The following is an 18,635-nucleotide window of genomic DNA, read 5'->3' on the forward strand; positions in this document are numbered from 1 at the left end:
TACCCCAGCGACTTAAGACTGGTTTTGTGGTCCAGGATCACATATGTGTCTGTGGGTTGTGTAATGTCAGAATTAGTTCTAGTTCAAATAGATCAAATAACAACATTTTAATTTCCCATAATTTACAAATCTCAACTCAAGTCAAGTCGGAAGGAGTTTTATGACAGTGTTATGAAGAGTATTTTACAGATGTAAAGTATTATTCTGACTACACTAGTAAACATTCTTTACAAAGAGTCTTCTAAATGACATTTTTTACATACCCTGAGTTTCCTGCCGAATACTACGACTTTCCCCCTGTTCTGTTCTTTTCTGAAGCGCCACTCCACCAAGTTCTGTCCATTCTCTCCAGGCAGGGTCATGTTTCTTCTGGCCACTGTCGGGTTGGATGCACCCGCAAGAATATGAGGCTCGGTCTGGAAGTGAGAGTCCATTCCATTGGCATAGATGACACGCATAGAGTTATCATAGCCCACCTGGTAGCTGTTTCTTAGTTGATCTATGAGGAGGAAAACAGCAGGAGAGTGAAACGAGAGGTAGTGAGGAAAAAAAGCACAAGAAGAGAGTTCGTGGGGATTATGTTAAGACTGTGAATTCAGTGTGTCAGAATCACTACCTTGATTTTTATTCTCAAGTCACATCATATTTGGTTAAGGAGGTTAGAAGAGGATTTGTAAAAAGAAAACCCCATGAGAAAAACTTTGGTTTGTGCTAGGATTGCGCTACAAAACATATAAATACATAATCTTCTTTAATCTAATTAAATTCCCTTTAATCTTATGACTTTTCCCAAATTCACATTTAGTCACCATATTGCGGCCTGTTACCTCACTCTATAATCCTGAAGTGTGTAATTTCTGCATTGAACAAAATTGCAAAAATAACTTTTTAAACAGGTTTCCCCATCTGAAACTGGTCAAAAAAAAACACAGTCCAGTCTCAAACTCAGGCCACTGGTTGAGCCAATGTTTAACTTTTAATGGAAATCAACCTACAAAGTGATTACTTGTTGTCTTTGCTGGGTTAAGGTTATTAAAAGTATTTCAACTTCAAAAGAATTACACACTTTAAAGTGTGTTTGCAGATGTATTATTTCAGAGCCCAGCTGTCCAGTGTGTTTTCATTCCCTGTGGTGGTGTGATTATAGTGAAACTATAAATTACCATCTGACAATTTTACCCCTAATGAATGAGTAATGAGTGTTTGGTCATTAATATTGATTTAACCTGTGAGTTAAAGCTTGATTAGCAGTGTGGAACATTTCCAAGACTTAAAGCAACAGGTCAGTTTATAGAGCCATCAGGAGTCATTGTTAATAATGATAATACAGCAGAGACATGCCGTACCTTGAACTAATGTGTAAAAAGAGTCAATGGAAGAAAGGTTGGTGGTGATGCTGACATCGTCATCTCGTCCTGAGGTCTCAATGTCCACTGTTAGGGCTCTGTCCATCTCCCCGATTAGACTGGTGATAATGCCAGTAGGGAATGTCACATTCGTCAGACGTCCCTCGCTGTCATAGCTGTAAGGCAAAAATGCCATTAGAACACCTTTTGCAATTGGACCACACTGACATGCAGTCAGCAGTTCTCATGATGGAATGACATTAAGCAGACTAGCATGCATGTACAGTTTGGAGAGAGTCTTGTTTGGGTCCTCTGAAACTTTTGTATGTATGCTATCTGACAGAGGTCAAATGTGTGTACACGAGTCAAGAAAAGTAGAAAGTGAAGAAAAAGATAGGTTTAACCAATGCTGGCTAGTTTGAGTTGCCTTGCACACCCACAACTGGCCTGAGGACATTTCTATATAAAATGGGGATTAATCCTTACCCACAAAATAATATAATAAAAACTTGACTCATCAAAGTCACAATTGTTAAGGCCTGTCAATGTCTGCAGTGTATTTGTGGTTATGGCAGGGTAGGTGCACAGACACTGTGTCCAACATGCTGGCCAGAAGGACCTACCCCAGACTGGCATTATGCAAAACCTTTTGGTACACCACCAGCCGGAAAATGTCATTCAAATTCATTTAGCATTTTCACCATGCTTTAAATAGCATGTGGTGAAATAAATGGTAGGTTTTGTAACTACAGGCTGCACTTTTGCTGAAGGAGAAGACTTAAATCCTACAGCAGGAATGTGCACTACAACAACAATCTATATAAAATGTGAAAACTGCATAAACCTTTAAAAATACAGAAATAAAAAGATCTAATAAAGGTTTAGAGATGTGCTCTGCTACAGTGCAAAGGAATTGATAGAAGCACTTACTCATAAAATGTGGTCCAGCCAATTTGGATGCTCTTGGTGGCTAGCAGGCCGCTGTTGCCATGGTAGGTGAAGAGCACCAACTCCTGCCCCTGTGCTGTGAGGGTTTTAAGCCCTCCATTTGTACCAATCGTCAGCCAAATAACTTGGTTGTCAGGGGCAACAATACGCACTGGCATTCGATTGGGGTCTCGGCGAACCCGAAGCGTATTTCCACTGCTGTCTGTTACAGCGGTGATATCATCCTCATTGCTATAGCTGAAGTTGTACTTGTAGTCACCAGTGACCAAGCTCATAGTATACTGATGCGTTCCATTGGAGTCAAACACGTAGAGCTCTTGAGAAGCAGGTGAAGCAACTTCATAAAGACCTGAAGAGCCTTGTGGAGGTCGATTGTGGCGTATGGCACGGATTCGAATGTTTCCCAGGTCAGCTACGTAGAGCGTTCCGTCAGGAGAGACCACCAGAGAGGAAGGAGCATTTAGCCTTGCGTCTTTGGCATACCCATCGCCTGTCTGGTAACAGTCACAGTTAGCGTCATTCTTGCAGTCGCAGTCGGAGGGCGCTCCTGCCAAATGAGAAATCTCGCCATCTGTGCTGACTTGTCTGATGCGGTTGATTTTCTTTTCATCCGTCTCGGCAATATAGAGGGCTCCACTGTAGGACAGAGCGATGGCTGTTGCACCTTCTAGAGTGGTCTGGATGGCACGCTTTCCCATGGTGTACTCGATGCCCGGCACCTGGCAATGCATAGGTCTGCCTGCCACAATGCGAACCTGCCTGTTCTCGGTTATCTGCAGTACAACATTGTTGTCAAGCACGTAGATGGAGTTGTCCATAGGGTTGATGGCCAGGTCTGTGGGCCACTCTAAACGCACCTGCAGAGAGGACAGATCAAATAGGGAGGTGGATCACTTATGGAATCTTGCATAGATATACACACAGACAAAAACACGTTATTACATCTCCCGCTTGCTCTCTCACTCTGTGCACAGTTGATGTTTGGGTCTGACACTGATGAAGAAGGATCCGTTACTTTGGAGGCTTAATACATTGGGTGCCTCTAGTTCATTCGATTTGCCTGTCGCTGGGTCATTTATTTTGCAACGGGATGCAATTCCTCAGCGCCTACAGGGAACAACTGTCTGGCAAAGAAAAGCACACCAAGAACAACACTGTCCGCATGGAGGACTGGCCTCAACCAGACTTTTAAAGATGGCTTGGAAGGACAGTCTTGTCTGGACGTCTATTAATAAAAATAAAATCGTTCCCCAGCACACACTTTCTTTCAGACATCGTTTATACTGAGAAAGCATAAGAATTCTTCTCTTGATCATGCATTGTCTTGTCTGTCTGAATTATCCGGTTTCAATATTTCTTCACAGTCTCAACAACTTCAATAATTCTGCCAAGTGCCAGTGGGGGAAAGTTATGCAATGGCATAATCTATAACTCGCTCTTGCAAAGATATGCTGACAGTATAATTGTCAGCCTGTTCCTAAAGCTTTGAGTGGATTCATTGAGACTTATTCTCAATGAAATCAACTTATATGGCACGACTGGGACATTCCTAGACCAGGTGTCTTCAGTTCTTCTCCTTCATTCTCTTTCTGTTCTTTCACTTCCTGCTCTGAACCTGCACCCTGGCCACACAGGCAGGTTAAGCGTCTTTGAAGAGCACCACATTAAAGCGTAATGTTTCTGAACTACAGCAGCTCCTGTGGATAAAAGCTTTCTCTGCTCAGCCATGGCCCGTCTGTGATTCCACCTTCTGTATAATGCATGGACTCAAGACCAGATTTTACTCAGGGCAAACGGATTTTACTTGGGTGCTCCACAACATGCCACCTAATATGTTTTATCAACTCTCAGGTCACCACCTGATATGCAAAAGGCAACTTGGTAGCCTCAGAAGCAGACAGAGTACTTTTATATGCTCTGGGGTCGAACTTGATTTAGACTGAACATTTTAAAACCCTGAGTGAACCCAAGATTTCCTTGAAGAGCACTTGAGTTATTTTCTGCTGTCCCTATTGGCTTTACTGAGGTAGGTGACAGTTGTGTAGGTTGAGCTGTATATATCCTTAATGATGCACATCGATGACTCACAAGAGCAAACGTTTGGGTAATTGTGAGGCTGACACCAACTGTCTGGGTCTGTCCATACCTCATTGAGCTTCACTGAGCCTGGACCCAAGGGTATTTCAGACAACAGCCTTATGTCTCATCCCCAACCTCCATCACTTAGACAGAGACAAATGGAGTTGGTGGGGAGACCAGAAAACAGAAAGAGTGGGGAGGATGGATGAGAAAGTTTACTAAACACTGCATAACAGCCCTTTTCATGCAAAAGACCCTCTTCATAATAAAGCTGCAGGTAAAAATAAAGAGTCCTACTCGCATACCCACGATAGAGATGTGTTTCCAAAGAACATAATTTCTTTCATAGTAGCACTGGCTACTATGGCAATCACCTTGGACTTGCTCTGAGACCCAACAACATTAATGTAGCATCACGTATATGTTTTCAGCTATTGCCATTGAAGATATACTCTATTTGCAGTCAACCATGATTAATTTATTCCAGAAGGTGCTCTATAATAGTGGGGTATAAAACTAGGAGTATTCAGCTGATTATGTGATCTCGTCATGGCCCCCATGAAGCAAACCAGTCAATGTACAATGAAAGATCTTTTATTAGCCTACTGATTCATCTCATGTTCATCATCTTTTGTACTATTACTTTCTTTGTGACTAATAAATTCTAACGGATGCTATGTTTTCTCACTGAGCTCAGGTGATTAGATGCTTTCAGCACCAGAGGTAGAGCAGCCAGAGGGGGGAGCTCCAGGTCTTCAAGGACGTTTCTTTGGCTTTTGTTTGGGTGGAGGCTACCACAGAGGGCTGAGCTCAGTCTTTTTGTTCCTGATTTGGGCCTTAAAGTATGTCTTGAGGTTAGTGGATAGATAGTAGGTCATAGTGCAGTCTACTGTAAGTGGTTGGCTGGAAAAACAATGAAACAAACAGCTTGAAGTCTGCAAGCTCTAGAACTCTGTGTTGTGGTCTTTTAAATAGTAAACCGTTACTTACAGGGCTCCTCTGATAGTAAAATTGTTTAATAATGATCATAAAACAAATACAAAGTAATATTAAAATGTAAAAAGAATAATATTGCATTTTTTAATAATTTCAGAAATCTCATTTGAAAAACTCTATTAGGGACAACATGAAAAACAATTGTGCCTTCTAGTTCAAATGAGGCAACAGTTTCAATTGCTTCCAGCCTTTGCTTTTATCTTTGAAACGAGGCCACTCATCCTAACACCACTTCAGTGATAAAGCCAGAAGATCAGGCTTGAACAGCCGAATCTTTGTACTGAGAATCACAGATTTCATTCTGAAATCGAAGTTTGGCCTTTCTGCCTTCTAATATTTTGTTTTAGCCCAGTGGCATAACTGGACTGAATTCAAATCCATAAATCATACTACATTCAGGTTAGCAGTGCTGCAGTTTTTCTTGTATGGCAGCAAAAATAGACAAATTAATATTTAAGATTGAAGTGCATTAAACAGTGACGTAGAGCAGGTGAATATGAAAGTATACCTGTCCGATATGCATGCTGGTATCACAGGTCAGAGGACGAGCAGATGTGAGGTCATTAGACCCCAGAAGTGTTGAGATGATGCCATTCCGGTCTACTTTCCTGATCATGGTACCATCCACGAAGTAGATGAACCCGTTCTTATCCACAGCAATGCCTATGTAGAGAGGGGGCAGATGTGACAGCTGCAAATAGACACACACACTGCACCAGCAAACAGGCGAAACACGACTGGTACACATGTCACGCTTGCCCCTGTGGTTTCCAGGTCACTGAAGACGTGGCACTTGGTGAATAATTCACAATGTGCTTTTGGGTGGTGAATTATTCCTGAGCTAAGAGTGATGTTGAGTGCAAGTAATATTCAGGAAGCAGTTGTTTTTTTTATCTAGTCAGAGCTAAATCCAAGACGAAAGGAACTGAACCATCTGGTGCTCTGATCCAGTGAGGATCACAGGCCTCTCTAGTTCTCTCACAGAAATGTGTGCCTGTGTGAACTACTTAATAGCTGGCTGTTACCGTGTTGATAAGTTTAATTAAACCAATATTACTTGAATAGCAAAAAGGGTTTTTATGCTATTTGTGTGTGCTTGAGAGAGAACAAAAGTGTGTCGTGTTCAGCTAGTGTCCATATTGATTAGCGGGTGTTCAGTCTCTTTACCTTTGGGTCCCAGCAGTAGCGCCTCAGTGGCCTTGCCTCCATCCCCACATCGAGCCTCGTCAAACGGCAAACACTGCTCTCCGGTCCCTGCCACAACCTCTGCGTTCTGCAGCAGCTCTTTGGTTCCCGTCAGGGCTTTAGGCCTGAAGATCCGTCGTGAGTTGGTGTCCGAAACATACAGCTGACCTGTCATTGGGTCTGTTGCTAGGTAGTATCTATGTGCAGGATTGTTGCTAACAGGACAAAGGTAGAAATTCCACAATTACAAAAAGAGCAGTATAGTATACTAGCACACAAAAACATGATTTATAAACAAACAGAATGGGTGAATAAGCAATGCTTGAAGCAATGAATAACTGAACAGATTTAAACTGGTGCAGGTTGACTGTAAACTATTATAGTTAAAGGTCTACAGATGTATAGAAATGTGATCACTGATCACTAGCTATTGTGTTTATTGCTGAAGTGAATGTACTTGTTTGGCCCGGCCCGGTTAGAGGGGAAAGGAGTTGAGCACTCTGTCAGAGTGAACCTAATGCGTTATGACTGGAAATCACTATCGTCTGACACAACCATAATGATGCCCACCAAACTGTCACATCCTTTCAATCATTTGCACTTCCCACCCGCACCCTTACGACAGAGGAAAAAGCCAGCGAGCAACATGAAGTGATGGATCTGTTGAAAAAAATCAACAGCTCGTCGCAGTGTTTCAATTAGAAGCGACTAAGGTCTAAGAATAGCACGCAGACACCTTGCAAGAGGGTTTGCTGACGGGCAGGCCATTTTCGATATGTTTTGAAACAAATGTGGGCTGCTGTAGCTGAAGCGTCTGCTTTGTACAGTAACAATCTGCTAACTTTTATTTATATATTGATCTTATATCAGATTTGCTGTGTGATGCGGGCTCCATGCTTAAACTGATCCTTTTTTTAGTTATTAGATATTTGCTCTTTGCCAAGACCTAGTGAGTTGTCTACGGAGGTAGGATTTTAAGGCATCACAGGCATGCCCCCGATGTGAAGGTCACCTAAGGTACCTCAGCAAAGAAGCTCATTATGTTTTAGAGCAGAGATTAAGTGTGTTTACAGAAAAGAAATGAAAAGCAATATAAAGTAGATCTATAAAGCTTTCACATGTGCTAATTACACTGTTCATAATTTGAATCAGCATGCTTCCACCAACACAGACAAGGGGCTAAGAAGGTCTCAAGATGATGTTAGTTACTGCTGCTATGTGGCACAGACACCACATCACACTTAGAGTAAATAAAGATCAAGCAGGCTAAAACTAATATAGCATAAAACATTTTGCTGTGCCAAATGGAAGCAAATGTGAGTTCTGGGAGTGAAGCGGCTTAGAGTTGGCTTGGTTTAAGGACACTGAGGTTTGGGGTCAATAATCTCCTAAGTTTACGAGGTTCTGTGGAGCATTAGGGTATATGGGCGCGCCTTGATGACACATACAGATGGGCCGAGACATCTGGGACAAGATGAAGACGAAGGCAAGCCATTAGGTGGCTTCTAATGTTCACCAGCCAGCAACAGTGGTTGTGAATTAATAACTCTTAGCACTTATTAATTCAGAGTCATTAATGCTTAATGGGCCGTTTTTGTTTCTCAGAAGCATTGAGAAATGTTGGCGAAAAAAATTGATGTGTCTAAAAATACGCCATTTAATTACTTAAACTCAACCATTTTGCCCACACACGGTGCAACCATATAGCGAAGTTGGCCTCTAATTCCATTTTAAATGATTTGGTTGGAGACGGAGAGGAATGGTTAGCATGTCCATGGGATTCCTAAATTTATCCCTGGTTGCAAATTTATTCAACAGGCTCTAATGGCTTTGGCTCGCCCACTTCATATTACTCACATTTATTTCCATTCACGAGCTCCATACGTCTGCGATTAAACCCTACAGAGGTTTCGAAAAGAACCTAATGTAGGATATCAACATCTACTGCGCTCTGTACATCGCCCCTCAACTGGAACTATTCAAACATGTGTGGGATGATGAGGGCCTATTTGCAGTGTTTATCATGAACTCCTGCTTTTCCAGGGCGGAGACATTTGGAGTAGTTAACTTAAGTACTGGAGACCTGTCAGGAGAGGTTTTTGTCCTGAATCCTTCCTGAGAAAACAGGTCTACACCAGTGTCAGCTAAATGGACTTCTGTGTATTTTACTTAAGTCTTTTCTGACCGATTTGGCCACAGAATCAAAGCGCAGACGAAATTCAAAAAACAAACTCATTCTTTCTAAGCTACATGAGGTATCTTTTGTCTTTCAATATGCCACATTAAAAGAAAATATTTTATTTGAGTTCTACATAAATGCCTCGGCTAAGCTACCCTTATATCCACAAAAGTGGAGAAAGAGATTTCACAGAGCCAGACAAAAGAGTTGAAAGGAATTTCTCATTGTGTTGGGAAGACATGGGAACTTCCCCATGGGGTTTGTGATGTTGATTTATAAACCACTGACATACAAAGATTGTGTTTGAAGAAAAATGATAGCCATTATATTGAATTATTCTAACGATTTTGTCAGGAATTCAGATCTGTTGTCATAACCTGTACAGTAGTGTTTCCAAGGGATCTACTCCATTCCTGCACCATCAACATCAACATCTGAAGATCTCCTAAATATATAGTAAAGCCCAAAGTCTAAGACCACATTGAAAATCTTGGATATAAAAGGCAATTGATTTAAAAACTGACCATCACCAGATTTCCTTCCATTGTACACATAGAATTCTTTTTGGAAGCTTTTAAAATTATGCTGGTTCACATGATCAGGTTTTACACAAACATGTGGAAATCATGCAGCTAGAGTGTATGACAAATTTTTGGGTTTCAATTAAACTTAAATTGTTATGCTGATAATAAAAAAACAAAAAACAAACAAAAAAAAAACTTAGACTTTCAGACCTCAGTGTACTAGAGCAATGAGCTTTAAAGCAAATTAAGTATGTGAATTAAATAATACCAAGAAAATCAAACAAACTTTAAGAATGATCACAAAATGTCACTGGTACTCCATAAACAACTGAAGCAGATGACACACATTTACATTTACGTCTGATGGCATGCCACAACACTTACGGAGAGACAAACACTTGTATAAAAAATGGCCTGCAACCAGACTGAAAGGGGCTGTGCATCTGTGAGAGAGTTGAAATGGCTTACCTATGTCTGAAATCTTTATTTCTTAGGGTAGCAGAGGAAACAAAGAGCAGAAATAAGAGAGATAAGAAAAGGGAGAGAGAGAGTAAAATAGCAGAAGCACATAAATCTTGTCAAGAAAGGGAAAAAACAGGTGTGCATATATTAATCTCTACTTCTCATACATAGACGGGAAATAATGCAGCAAGACGGGCTGTACAGAAGCTGTACTTTGTCTTGTTTCTTAAACAGAGTTGGATGTGTGAATATTCCACCTGGGAACTGAAGAACAGTATGAGCTCACAGCACACGCTGAGGTTAACTGGCCCATAATAGCAAATTGATTGTGTCCCAGACAATGAAAAGCAATTCCTTAAACATTGCGTTTAGCTGCACAGAAGCCACGCTGTGAATATGTCACACAGAGGACCACCATTTCATTTGCTTCATCCATGTGTTTTACAGCTTTAATGAAGGAATTTAATTTACAGGAGCAGCAGACACACAAAGATGATACTGAAACCTGCTAAGTGCTGGGCCATTTATAGAGACCTCGTGTGAGCGCTCGTATGAGAGATTTTTGCGCGGGTATCAAGTTGGGGGCAGATGGAAGGAACGGAAGATGATAAGATAAGGTTAAAAATACAGTAAGTGTCAATGACAGAAAGACACAGGCAGGGAAAACATGAGATGGAAAACGAGAGGCGGCTAAAAGGACGAGACAGACGATTTAGGCCAAAAGAGAAAGGAACAAGAGATAAGGAAAGAGAGGAGATAAGAGGTAGCGGTCATGTATCACCGCAATGGCTAAATGAGGTGCTGCAGGAGAGTGGAGAGTGACATGGAGGGCCCTCTAGGCCCCGCGGAGTGTGAAGGAAGAATTTATGATCATTTCAGCAAGAGTCTATAAAAGACCCGAGACCCGGGTCTGATTTCACATAGAGGAACCCTGAGAGCACTTTGAAAGAATATCTACGTGTCTCTTTCTCTGTGGATGTGTGAGCCCACTCTAGATCTAAGGAAAGGAAATGACAGGTCTTGAGGTTTGAAAGAAAAGGGCACATGTGTTCACCTCATGCTTGTAATGTATCAGCTCTGCACTTCATGGTGTTTAGATTATAGACACACTGTGATCACAGTCAGGAGGGAATATACTTGGAATATTTCAGATAGTTTAGATTATTAAATCACTATCACCACTGTTTATTTTTTTTAAATACATACTGAAGAATCAAAACTATTTATTTTCTATTATAGAGATGGAACATTTTACAGCTTTTTGGAGATATTTTCCTGTTAAAGACAAAGTGTCATCATTTACTAACCCTCATGTCACTCCAAATCTGAATGTGTTTGTATCCTCTGTGGAACGTAAAAGGAGTTAATTTTATATTATGTGCAGACTTCTATTTTCCATACATTGAAAGTGAGTGGAGACTGGGGCTTCTGAGTATAATTTGACCAAAAAGAACAACTAGGACATTCAAAATAAAGATTTGAGTTTTTGAATGTCAATTGAAATTGAAATGAAACTAAACTAAACCACAATAGATTTGGTGGCATATAAAATGCCCTGCAACCAACAAAATACAATTACATTTCAATGAAAGAACAAACACACTTAGAATCAACAGCTTCTTTAAATTATAAGCTTTACGGCTATATTAAAAATCTCTGATTAATCTCTTTGAAGAAACAAAAACAACTTTGTTTAGTTGGCAGAAAAACTCTGAGAGATAAACACTGTTATTTCTCTGAGCTCAGTAAATAAACACACACACACGCAGACGCACACACACACACACACACACACACAGCCTTTGATGTGGGCTGGATGAGCTCAATAGAAGGCTTGTGGTGGATCATAAAAAAGCGAGGTATGGGAATATGCATTTCTTCTTGACTTAAGGGGGCGAGAGCACCAGTAATGAGTCACCCTCTACAGACGAGAACTCTGTCACTGTCAGCACGTTCTTCTCAGACCACACGAGCCTTACACTGGGCTGAGTGCCCCGTATTACAGTCTAACAACACGCAGTGTTCATATCATTAGCACAAAGGCTACATTATATTGTTTTTTAATGTACTAGCTTGCGTTTCTTACCTCAGCTCCATAACACTGGTAACGTTTCCAGAGGGAAAGATGCGTCTGATGTAGTTGAAGTCACCGACGAACAGGCTGCCATCAGATCCACAAGCGAGGGCCACTGGAGCCAGCAGTTTGTTGCCATCAGCTTGGCCATTACAGCTGGGGCAGGAGATACTGCGCCTGCGCCCATTACCCATAATGGTGCTGATCACTGGAGGCTGCTGGGAGATGAAGACGTTCTCACCGTTGCCTTTGTACAGGATGCCTGCGGGACAGGAAGAGAGGGTTGTGTGGGTGAGCAACTGTATAGTATATCATCACGGAGCTGAATTTGGAAAGATGAAGAGGCAAATTAAAAATGAATAGCATGATCTAATGAATATCCATAACAGTGATTCTGAAGTAAGGTCCCTTTATGTGTTTGATATACAATAGTCAACAGTTAGATCCAGTACTCTAATATGATTGGATAAGTAAGTTCACAGTCTGTGTTTGGAACATTCCGGACAGGCTGTCAGTCTGTGTTGCTCGGTGTATGCACATTATTATGTATACAGACCAGCACAGACAAAACATTCACTGACAGCCTGTCTGGAAAGCTACAAACAGACTTGATGGTTTGTGTGTGTACACCTGACAATCCCCCCTTCAGCAACCTGAGGATAGGCTGTGCTCAAGGCCAGAAATGCAATAGTTCAGGGATTGAACCTACAACCTTTCAGTTATCAGCCTGAATCTCGAACCATTAGACCACACCAAACCAATCAAACAATAATCAAAGAAAAAGAATGAGCCATAAAAATGTAATCAGCGATACCCGTTTAGTGAATGAGAGGGCAGTTTATCTATGCAGCATCTTATTACTGCTATAATAACCTATAAATCCCATGCACAACAAGAGATCTGTTTAGTTCATTTAGTATTCCACCTCTTTATCTATACCTTTGGCTAAATAGGATATTAAATGACTATTTTTATCTTTTTAATTAAATAAGTTAGGCAGAAATAAATAAGGAAATATCAAATTGATATTACGAATAATTAGGAAAAAAGAACTGCTTCATATCTTACGTATTAGCATTTCTTAAACAGTAATTAATTTTTTCTTTTGAATATTTTATTCTCAGATGTTTTTCACCTTAATGTAATGCTATCAAAGGGTGTTGCCATTTTTCAAACTGGTTCACAGAACCGTCTGGCATAAAGTAATGTAGCATTCTGATAATTCAAGTGCTAATATATTCAGCAGTGAGAAAAGGGGGCAATCTGGCAGAAGTTCAGAATCAATAAACAGCCCAAACACATGCTGCCAGAATGATTATATGGCACTGGCAACTTAAGCAAATCGATTAATCGAATCACATGATGAAATGACTGTTGGGTGCATCACAGTAAGTTTTAAAAAATAAAAACTACATCAATATAGATTTTTGTTTTTGTTCCCTCTTATTAGTTCCAAATGAAAAACTAATACTCATCCCCTCACACACTGTTAAAATGATTTCACAAACTGCTGTGGACTCTTTCCAGACTTTTGTAAACTTGTTTTAAGCTTTTATTCTGAGAACATTTGCCTGTGAAAACAGGTCAATAAAAGCCAGTTAAGACTAACTGTGTCACCAAACTGTGCGTGAACAAGTCACTACCCGTTGTGACTAAAGTTATTTCCTGTTTTTCTATCTGTGACTGCACCTCTTCAATTCTGAATCCAGGTAATACACCCCGGTTAATCCTATAACCACAGCAATTGTGAATTTGCATGCCTGTAAGGTCGAGTACATGTGGGGAAAAGCATGTATCTGATAGTTTCGCTGTATATTTGTGTGTGCACACGTTAAACGCTGTGGAAATGCCACAGGGTGTGGGTTTGGGCTGTGTGATGAGCTCGCTTGGCCCCAGGTTTGGTTTTTATCATCGATGTTGTGCTTTAATATTCTCCCTCAGGACATATTTTAATGGTGCACTAATAGCAACACCAGATTGACTAAACCCTACCAGACTCCACTGCTGCCCCATCATTTGCGTTATGCCCTTACCTTGTTCCTCCGACAGCAGCATTACTAGTACTGTTCACAGATTTTTCTTTTGTTTTATGAGAGGCTGGAATCATATACATATACCAGATAAAATTATGTAAATTGGTAAATGACAATAAGCAATGACAGTAACAATAAATTATGAAGTTTAAAGAGGAGAAAACATGCCCTCAAACATTTCGACAACTGTTACACGCTCTGGGAAATCTGAAAATTACTTCCAGAAAAAGCTTATAAAAGTTGTTGTCAACACGGTGACTGAAGCCTGTAACGGGCAGGAGAGATCAAGCCTCAGGTTAGCAATAAGTAGAACACAGGGGGTCTTTTATCAGGCCCTAGAGTGAAAAAAAAAAAAGATATGAAGAGTTTTTTGATCTTTTTTTAATGCTGGTTAGGATCAAGGGGGCGCCAGGAGAGGAGGGTCAGCAGGAACCATCACTAAAGCGTGCATTTATAGACAGCAATATCTTCATGATTTATGAAAGGGGATTGCTAAATGTTGGAGGAGGGAAGACAAGCATAAACGCCGATGTGCTCACTAGCACATTCACATTTAGTTAATGAGCATGTCTGTTTGTTGACATCTAACTCTCCGCTAATAGGTTCTGATAAAAATACCTTCCAAATAGTTAAGTCTATGTAACATTACCATATTTTAAAAATACGAGTCAGCAAGCCTTTGAAATTGTAATAAATGTGCAGCTATGGTCAATAAGGAATTTACAAGCTATTGAAAAGCTACCTGCTTTCACGATGGAAGAAACATTAAATTTTAACAACCAGTTTTGAAATGTAAAGTGTGCTGAAAGAGCATGTTGCTTCAGCATGTTTTCTCCATTCATTTGAGCAGGTCAATACTACATAAATGTAACACAGCACTACAGTAAAACTGTTCATTTAGCAAACAGAAAGCAGGGAATCCTTAAATACAAGATGAACTACCCCACAAGAAACTCAAAATATCTGGCCTGACACTTATGAAAGGTCAGAAATAAGGAAAATGAGAATTGAAAATGTTAAAATTAAAAAGATGAAATATTCTATACTCCCATTGTCAGGCAGAGTTTACATTCACATTCTTATTCTTAGCAGAAGCACACAAATCAGATTAAATGGCAAGAACCAGCACAGAGAGCTGCGGATACATGACACCTGCTAAGCTAGGCCTCAGAATTTCATACAGCCTGCTGAATTTAATGGTGTTGCTGGTTCTCGGCTCCCATAGAGAAAGCAAACAAGACAAAGAGAGAAAATGGAGACAGAGGGCATCAGGGAGAGACAAGCGGTTCGTAGACGGAGCAGAAATAACATGTGCCACCACAAACCGCTGTCATCCACTGTGAGTGCTCAAATTAGAGTCCACCACCAGTCTCCTGTCAACTGTGAACTCCACTAACTTCCTACTGCCTTCTCAGCACAAGCCCTCCACCCAGAAGGAGAGAGAGAGAGAAGTTGTGTTGCAAAAACTAGCAGCTACACTGCTTACTTCAGAACCGTCACAGAACCTCAGAAGTGTCCGATTCGGAATGCTCTACATCGGCAGCAACTTGTATGCCACACAAATAGCATGTCACACTGAAGAGACTCGACTGGTTCCAATACAGTGCGAAGCATGAAAATACACAACTCGCACAAAGATTGTCGCATTACAGTAATGAAACCCACACTGCACCTGTTTGATCTGCCGTATGAGGGCTTGGAAATGAGAGCGGATATATGTACACCCACATGCACAACAATGAATGTCTTCAATTAGACATATACAGATCATGTCGGGCCCCAAATTGAGAACGGCTCACGATGTGGGATGTGCTGGATTATTCATGGACATCAGCAGAAACTTGTGTGACAAACAAAAAGCACTACGTACTGGAGAGACTTGACTCAACTGGTTTTAGCATGGTCTGTAGCATAAAAATACACAGCTCATTTGAAAAGTTCATTTGCAAAAACAGATAACTGCATTTTTATTTATTTTCACAAATCATGCTTTATTTTATTGTGAATTCCAAGTAAAATCAAACTGCAGTTGGGTTGTTTTGATTAAGTAATAATAACTCAAATACAGGTAACTTACAAAATTAAAGTTCACTGAAAGTATGTTTTTATATATTAAAAGTTCGTTAGCAAAAGCCAATAACTCCAACAGTGTTTTGGCAAAAGCAGACAACTCCATGTTTCAGAGTTTAACAAAAAACACTTGTTTAATCTTTGTAATTTCCTCAGCTGACAATGTAGACGCAATACAGGGAGCTTTTTCCTCACCATTGTAACATACTGCTTTTGCAAGGTTCCATGAAAAAGTTTCAGTTTTTATTTTCCTTTTACGCCCTGAAGAAGAAATCACGGGCTCATCAAGTTTGTCGAAATTATCCATCCTCGATCACTTTTCGTTAGCTATGACAAAACTCCTCTCAGCGAGTCTTTTAGAATTGACTTGCAGCCTTGTCACCTGACCGGAATACGCTAGTTGGCATCTGCTGTAAAACGTGAACTCGGGATGCCTTGAAAGTGGACAATACCGACTTTTTTGATAAAACGCGTTTAGGGTTCAGATCGCGCTATATGTGCAGAATAATGCACGGTAGTCAGTTCATTTTTTAAAGATGGCGTTTATCGTTTTTGCTTATGAACTCTTCATTTTAATTACACTGAGCAATTTTTATCAATGTGAATGAAATAAGTTTATTTCTAATTAATAATTAAATTGCCGCCTTCTGTGTAGTCAGCTCACCATTTTGGAACAGTGCAAGAGTGTGTCCCCAAAACAGAGAATGTGAGCGTCTGTGTGCGATTTTTGGAGAGGAAGACTGTTTGCTTTGTGCACATGCGTGTGCGTTAAAGATAAGACTGGACAGAACCAAAGACATTTAAGAGAGTGAGAGGAAGTGTTCTTACACACATCAAGTCAAAGTGTGCAGGTGAACTCAAAGTGTCCAAGTCAATAGAATGTTTTCTGAAAGCGTCCTTGCGAACACAGTTAGCTGCTTTTTGGGAGTTGCTTTGAAAACGGCGGGGTGTTCGAGACTGGGGTGGGGGGGGTCTTCAAAGCTGCACTTCAAAGGATGACTTCATGCTGTGCTCGCTAAATTATTCACATCGGGCAACGTGCTGGAATTCTGCATCTAGCTCCTCTGTGCGCTAATTATGAGTGAGATCAATGACGCCATCTTAAGCCCCCTCTCGGGTGTGCTTGGGCACCGGTCCACACAGCAGCCGCATCGCGGTCTAAACGTCCCCATAAATCTCAATATACCTCCTCCTCTGATCAACCACCCACCATCGATTAAGCCATTGAGCGAGGGATTGGCCGGAAGAGTGAGAGGGATGGAGGTATGTAGACGGAGGGCTGCTTTCTGAAGTACTTTTAGGCTACTCTGTAGCGATGCTCCACTAACAAAGACAAATTGGACAAGGGAGGCTCGTTGGCCCTGGGAGAGACCCACGACCTTGACTTCAAACCGAGCTTCTCCGAGGGAGGTCGCTTCAGATATACATACACACCAAAACACATTTTCGATGGCTAATCGGAGCCATGCATACTGGTCGCTCTTTCACGCAAATTACTTGCGGTCGCATTACTGTAATGAAACCCACCCCACACCTGTTTGATCTGAGGGCTTGGAAATAATAGTGAGATCGGATGTACGTACACCCACACGCACAACAATGAATGTCTTCAATTACACATATACAGATTATGACCAGCCCCAGATTGGGAACGGCTCTTGACGTGGGACGTGCAGCCCTCAGCTCATAATGATTGTGTGTACTCGTTACTTTGATATGCATGACGTGTGTTTATGTAAAAATCTGACAAAAGGGGACAGGTTATGAGTGGAAAGCAGTGATTTGCCAATAAAAGGCTGAATTGGAGTTTATAGCTGCTGTGTTTATGCTGGGTCAGAAACTGGATGAGATTATAGAGCTGAAGCTGTAGTCTACTCAATTTTCTTCCATTTACGCCTCACAAACCATCTGTCACTGCCTCCTTTTCTTTCTCTCAGCGTACCATTTAATGTCTTGTCTTCTACTTCACTTCTTTTGTCTCAACAACTCTCCTTCAATCTCTCCGTCTTCAGACAATGCTTATTTTTTTCCTCTCTTTTGTTAGAATTTGATAACTCTGCAAATATTTGCGAGATATATTTAAATAAAAATTGTATCAGACTGAAAACTGTCTCGCATTATATACTGTATATAAACAAAGTACTTTATGTATTGGTTTTCTAAACTTTTGATTCCAGGCCTTTGGTATTTTAAAGCAATACATCATTTCTCAAAGGATTTGTTTATCTTCGCAGTCATAGCCACTGTGTCAGCTAATTTGAAAAATGCATAAAAACTGTATGGAAAACCAGCCATAATTCTTTGCGGAGCCGCATGAAGCGCGTGTGGGTGTGTATGTGTAGAGAGAGTGCGATTAGTGGTCATCGAGTATTACCAAAATCAATTTAATTTAATCATTTTGCCTCTCCTGTGTGTTCATTTCTCACATCTCTCTGCCGTTTTTGTCATTAATATTTCATGAACTTCTTCCCGACAGGTCCAAAGTCAATTTGAATAATGGGAAAACAGTGTGTTTGGAGTCAGGACAAAACTAGTAATAAGCAGGTGATGCTTTTGATTTTATTTATTTATTTTTTTGGTCCAGAGTGTCTGTACCACACATGCAGCACAGCAGAAAAAAACAAGGAGCAAATCTGCGAACATGCTTTCCCTCAATCACACACTCTGTCTTTGAAGATTTCCTGACTGGAAGTAATTGCAGTCCCAAAGAGAGGTGTCTGAATCTCTCTCTCTGACCTC

At 40.7% G+C, this 18,635-nt stretch overlaps 1 protein-coding gene across 19 annotated transcripts in view; it reads right to left on the reverse strand.

Moving 5' to 3' along the window:
* LOC131547855 (teneurin-3) overlaps positions 1–18,635 on the reverse strand; it is a 642,274-nt gene that overhangs the window by 6,398 nt on the left and 617,241 nt on the right. For 16 of the 19 annotated variants that reach the window (XM_058788591.1, XM_058788700.1, XM_058788676.1 and 13 more), the window contains 7 exons: positions 11,806–12,055; positions 9,726–9,746; positions 6,537–6,769; positions 5,878–6,032; positions 2,277–3,151; positions 1,347–1,522; positions 264–499 (listed from right to left, as the gene is read on the reverse strand). In XM_058788591.1, coding sequence (XP_058644574.1) covers positions 264–499; positions 1,347–1,522; positions 2,277–3,151; positions 5,878–6,032; positions 6,537–6,769; positions 9,726–9,746; positions 11,806–12,055 — 1,946 coding nt within the window. The remainder of the gene's footprint in view (positions 1–263; positions 500–1,346; positions 1,523–2,276; positions 3,152–5,877; positions 6,033–6,536; positions 6,770–9,725; positions 9,747–11,805; positions 12,056–18,635) is intronic. The other 3 variants (XM_058788667.1, XM_058788722.1, XM_058788694.1) reach the window with 1 other exon arrangement.

Source organism: Onychostoma macrolepis, chromosome 01, assembly GCF_012432095.1.
Source record: "Onychostoma macrolepis isolate SWU-2019 chromosome 01, ASM1243209v1, whole genome shotgun sequence".
NCBI lineage: Eukaryota > Metazoa > Chordata > Actinopteri > Cypriniformes > Cyprinidae > Onychostoma > Onychostoma macrolepis.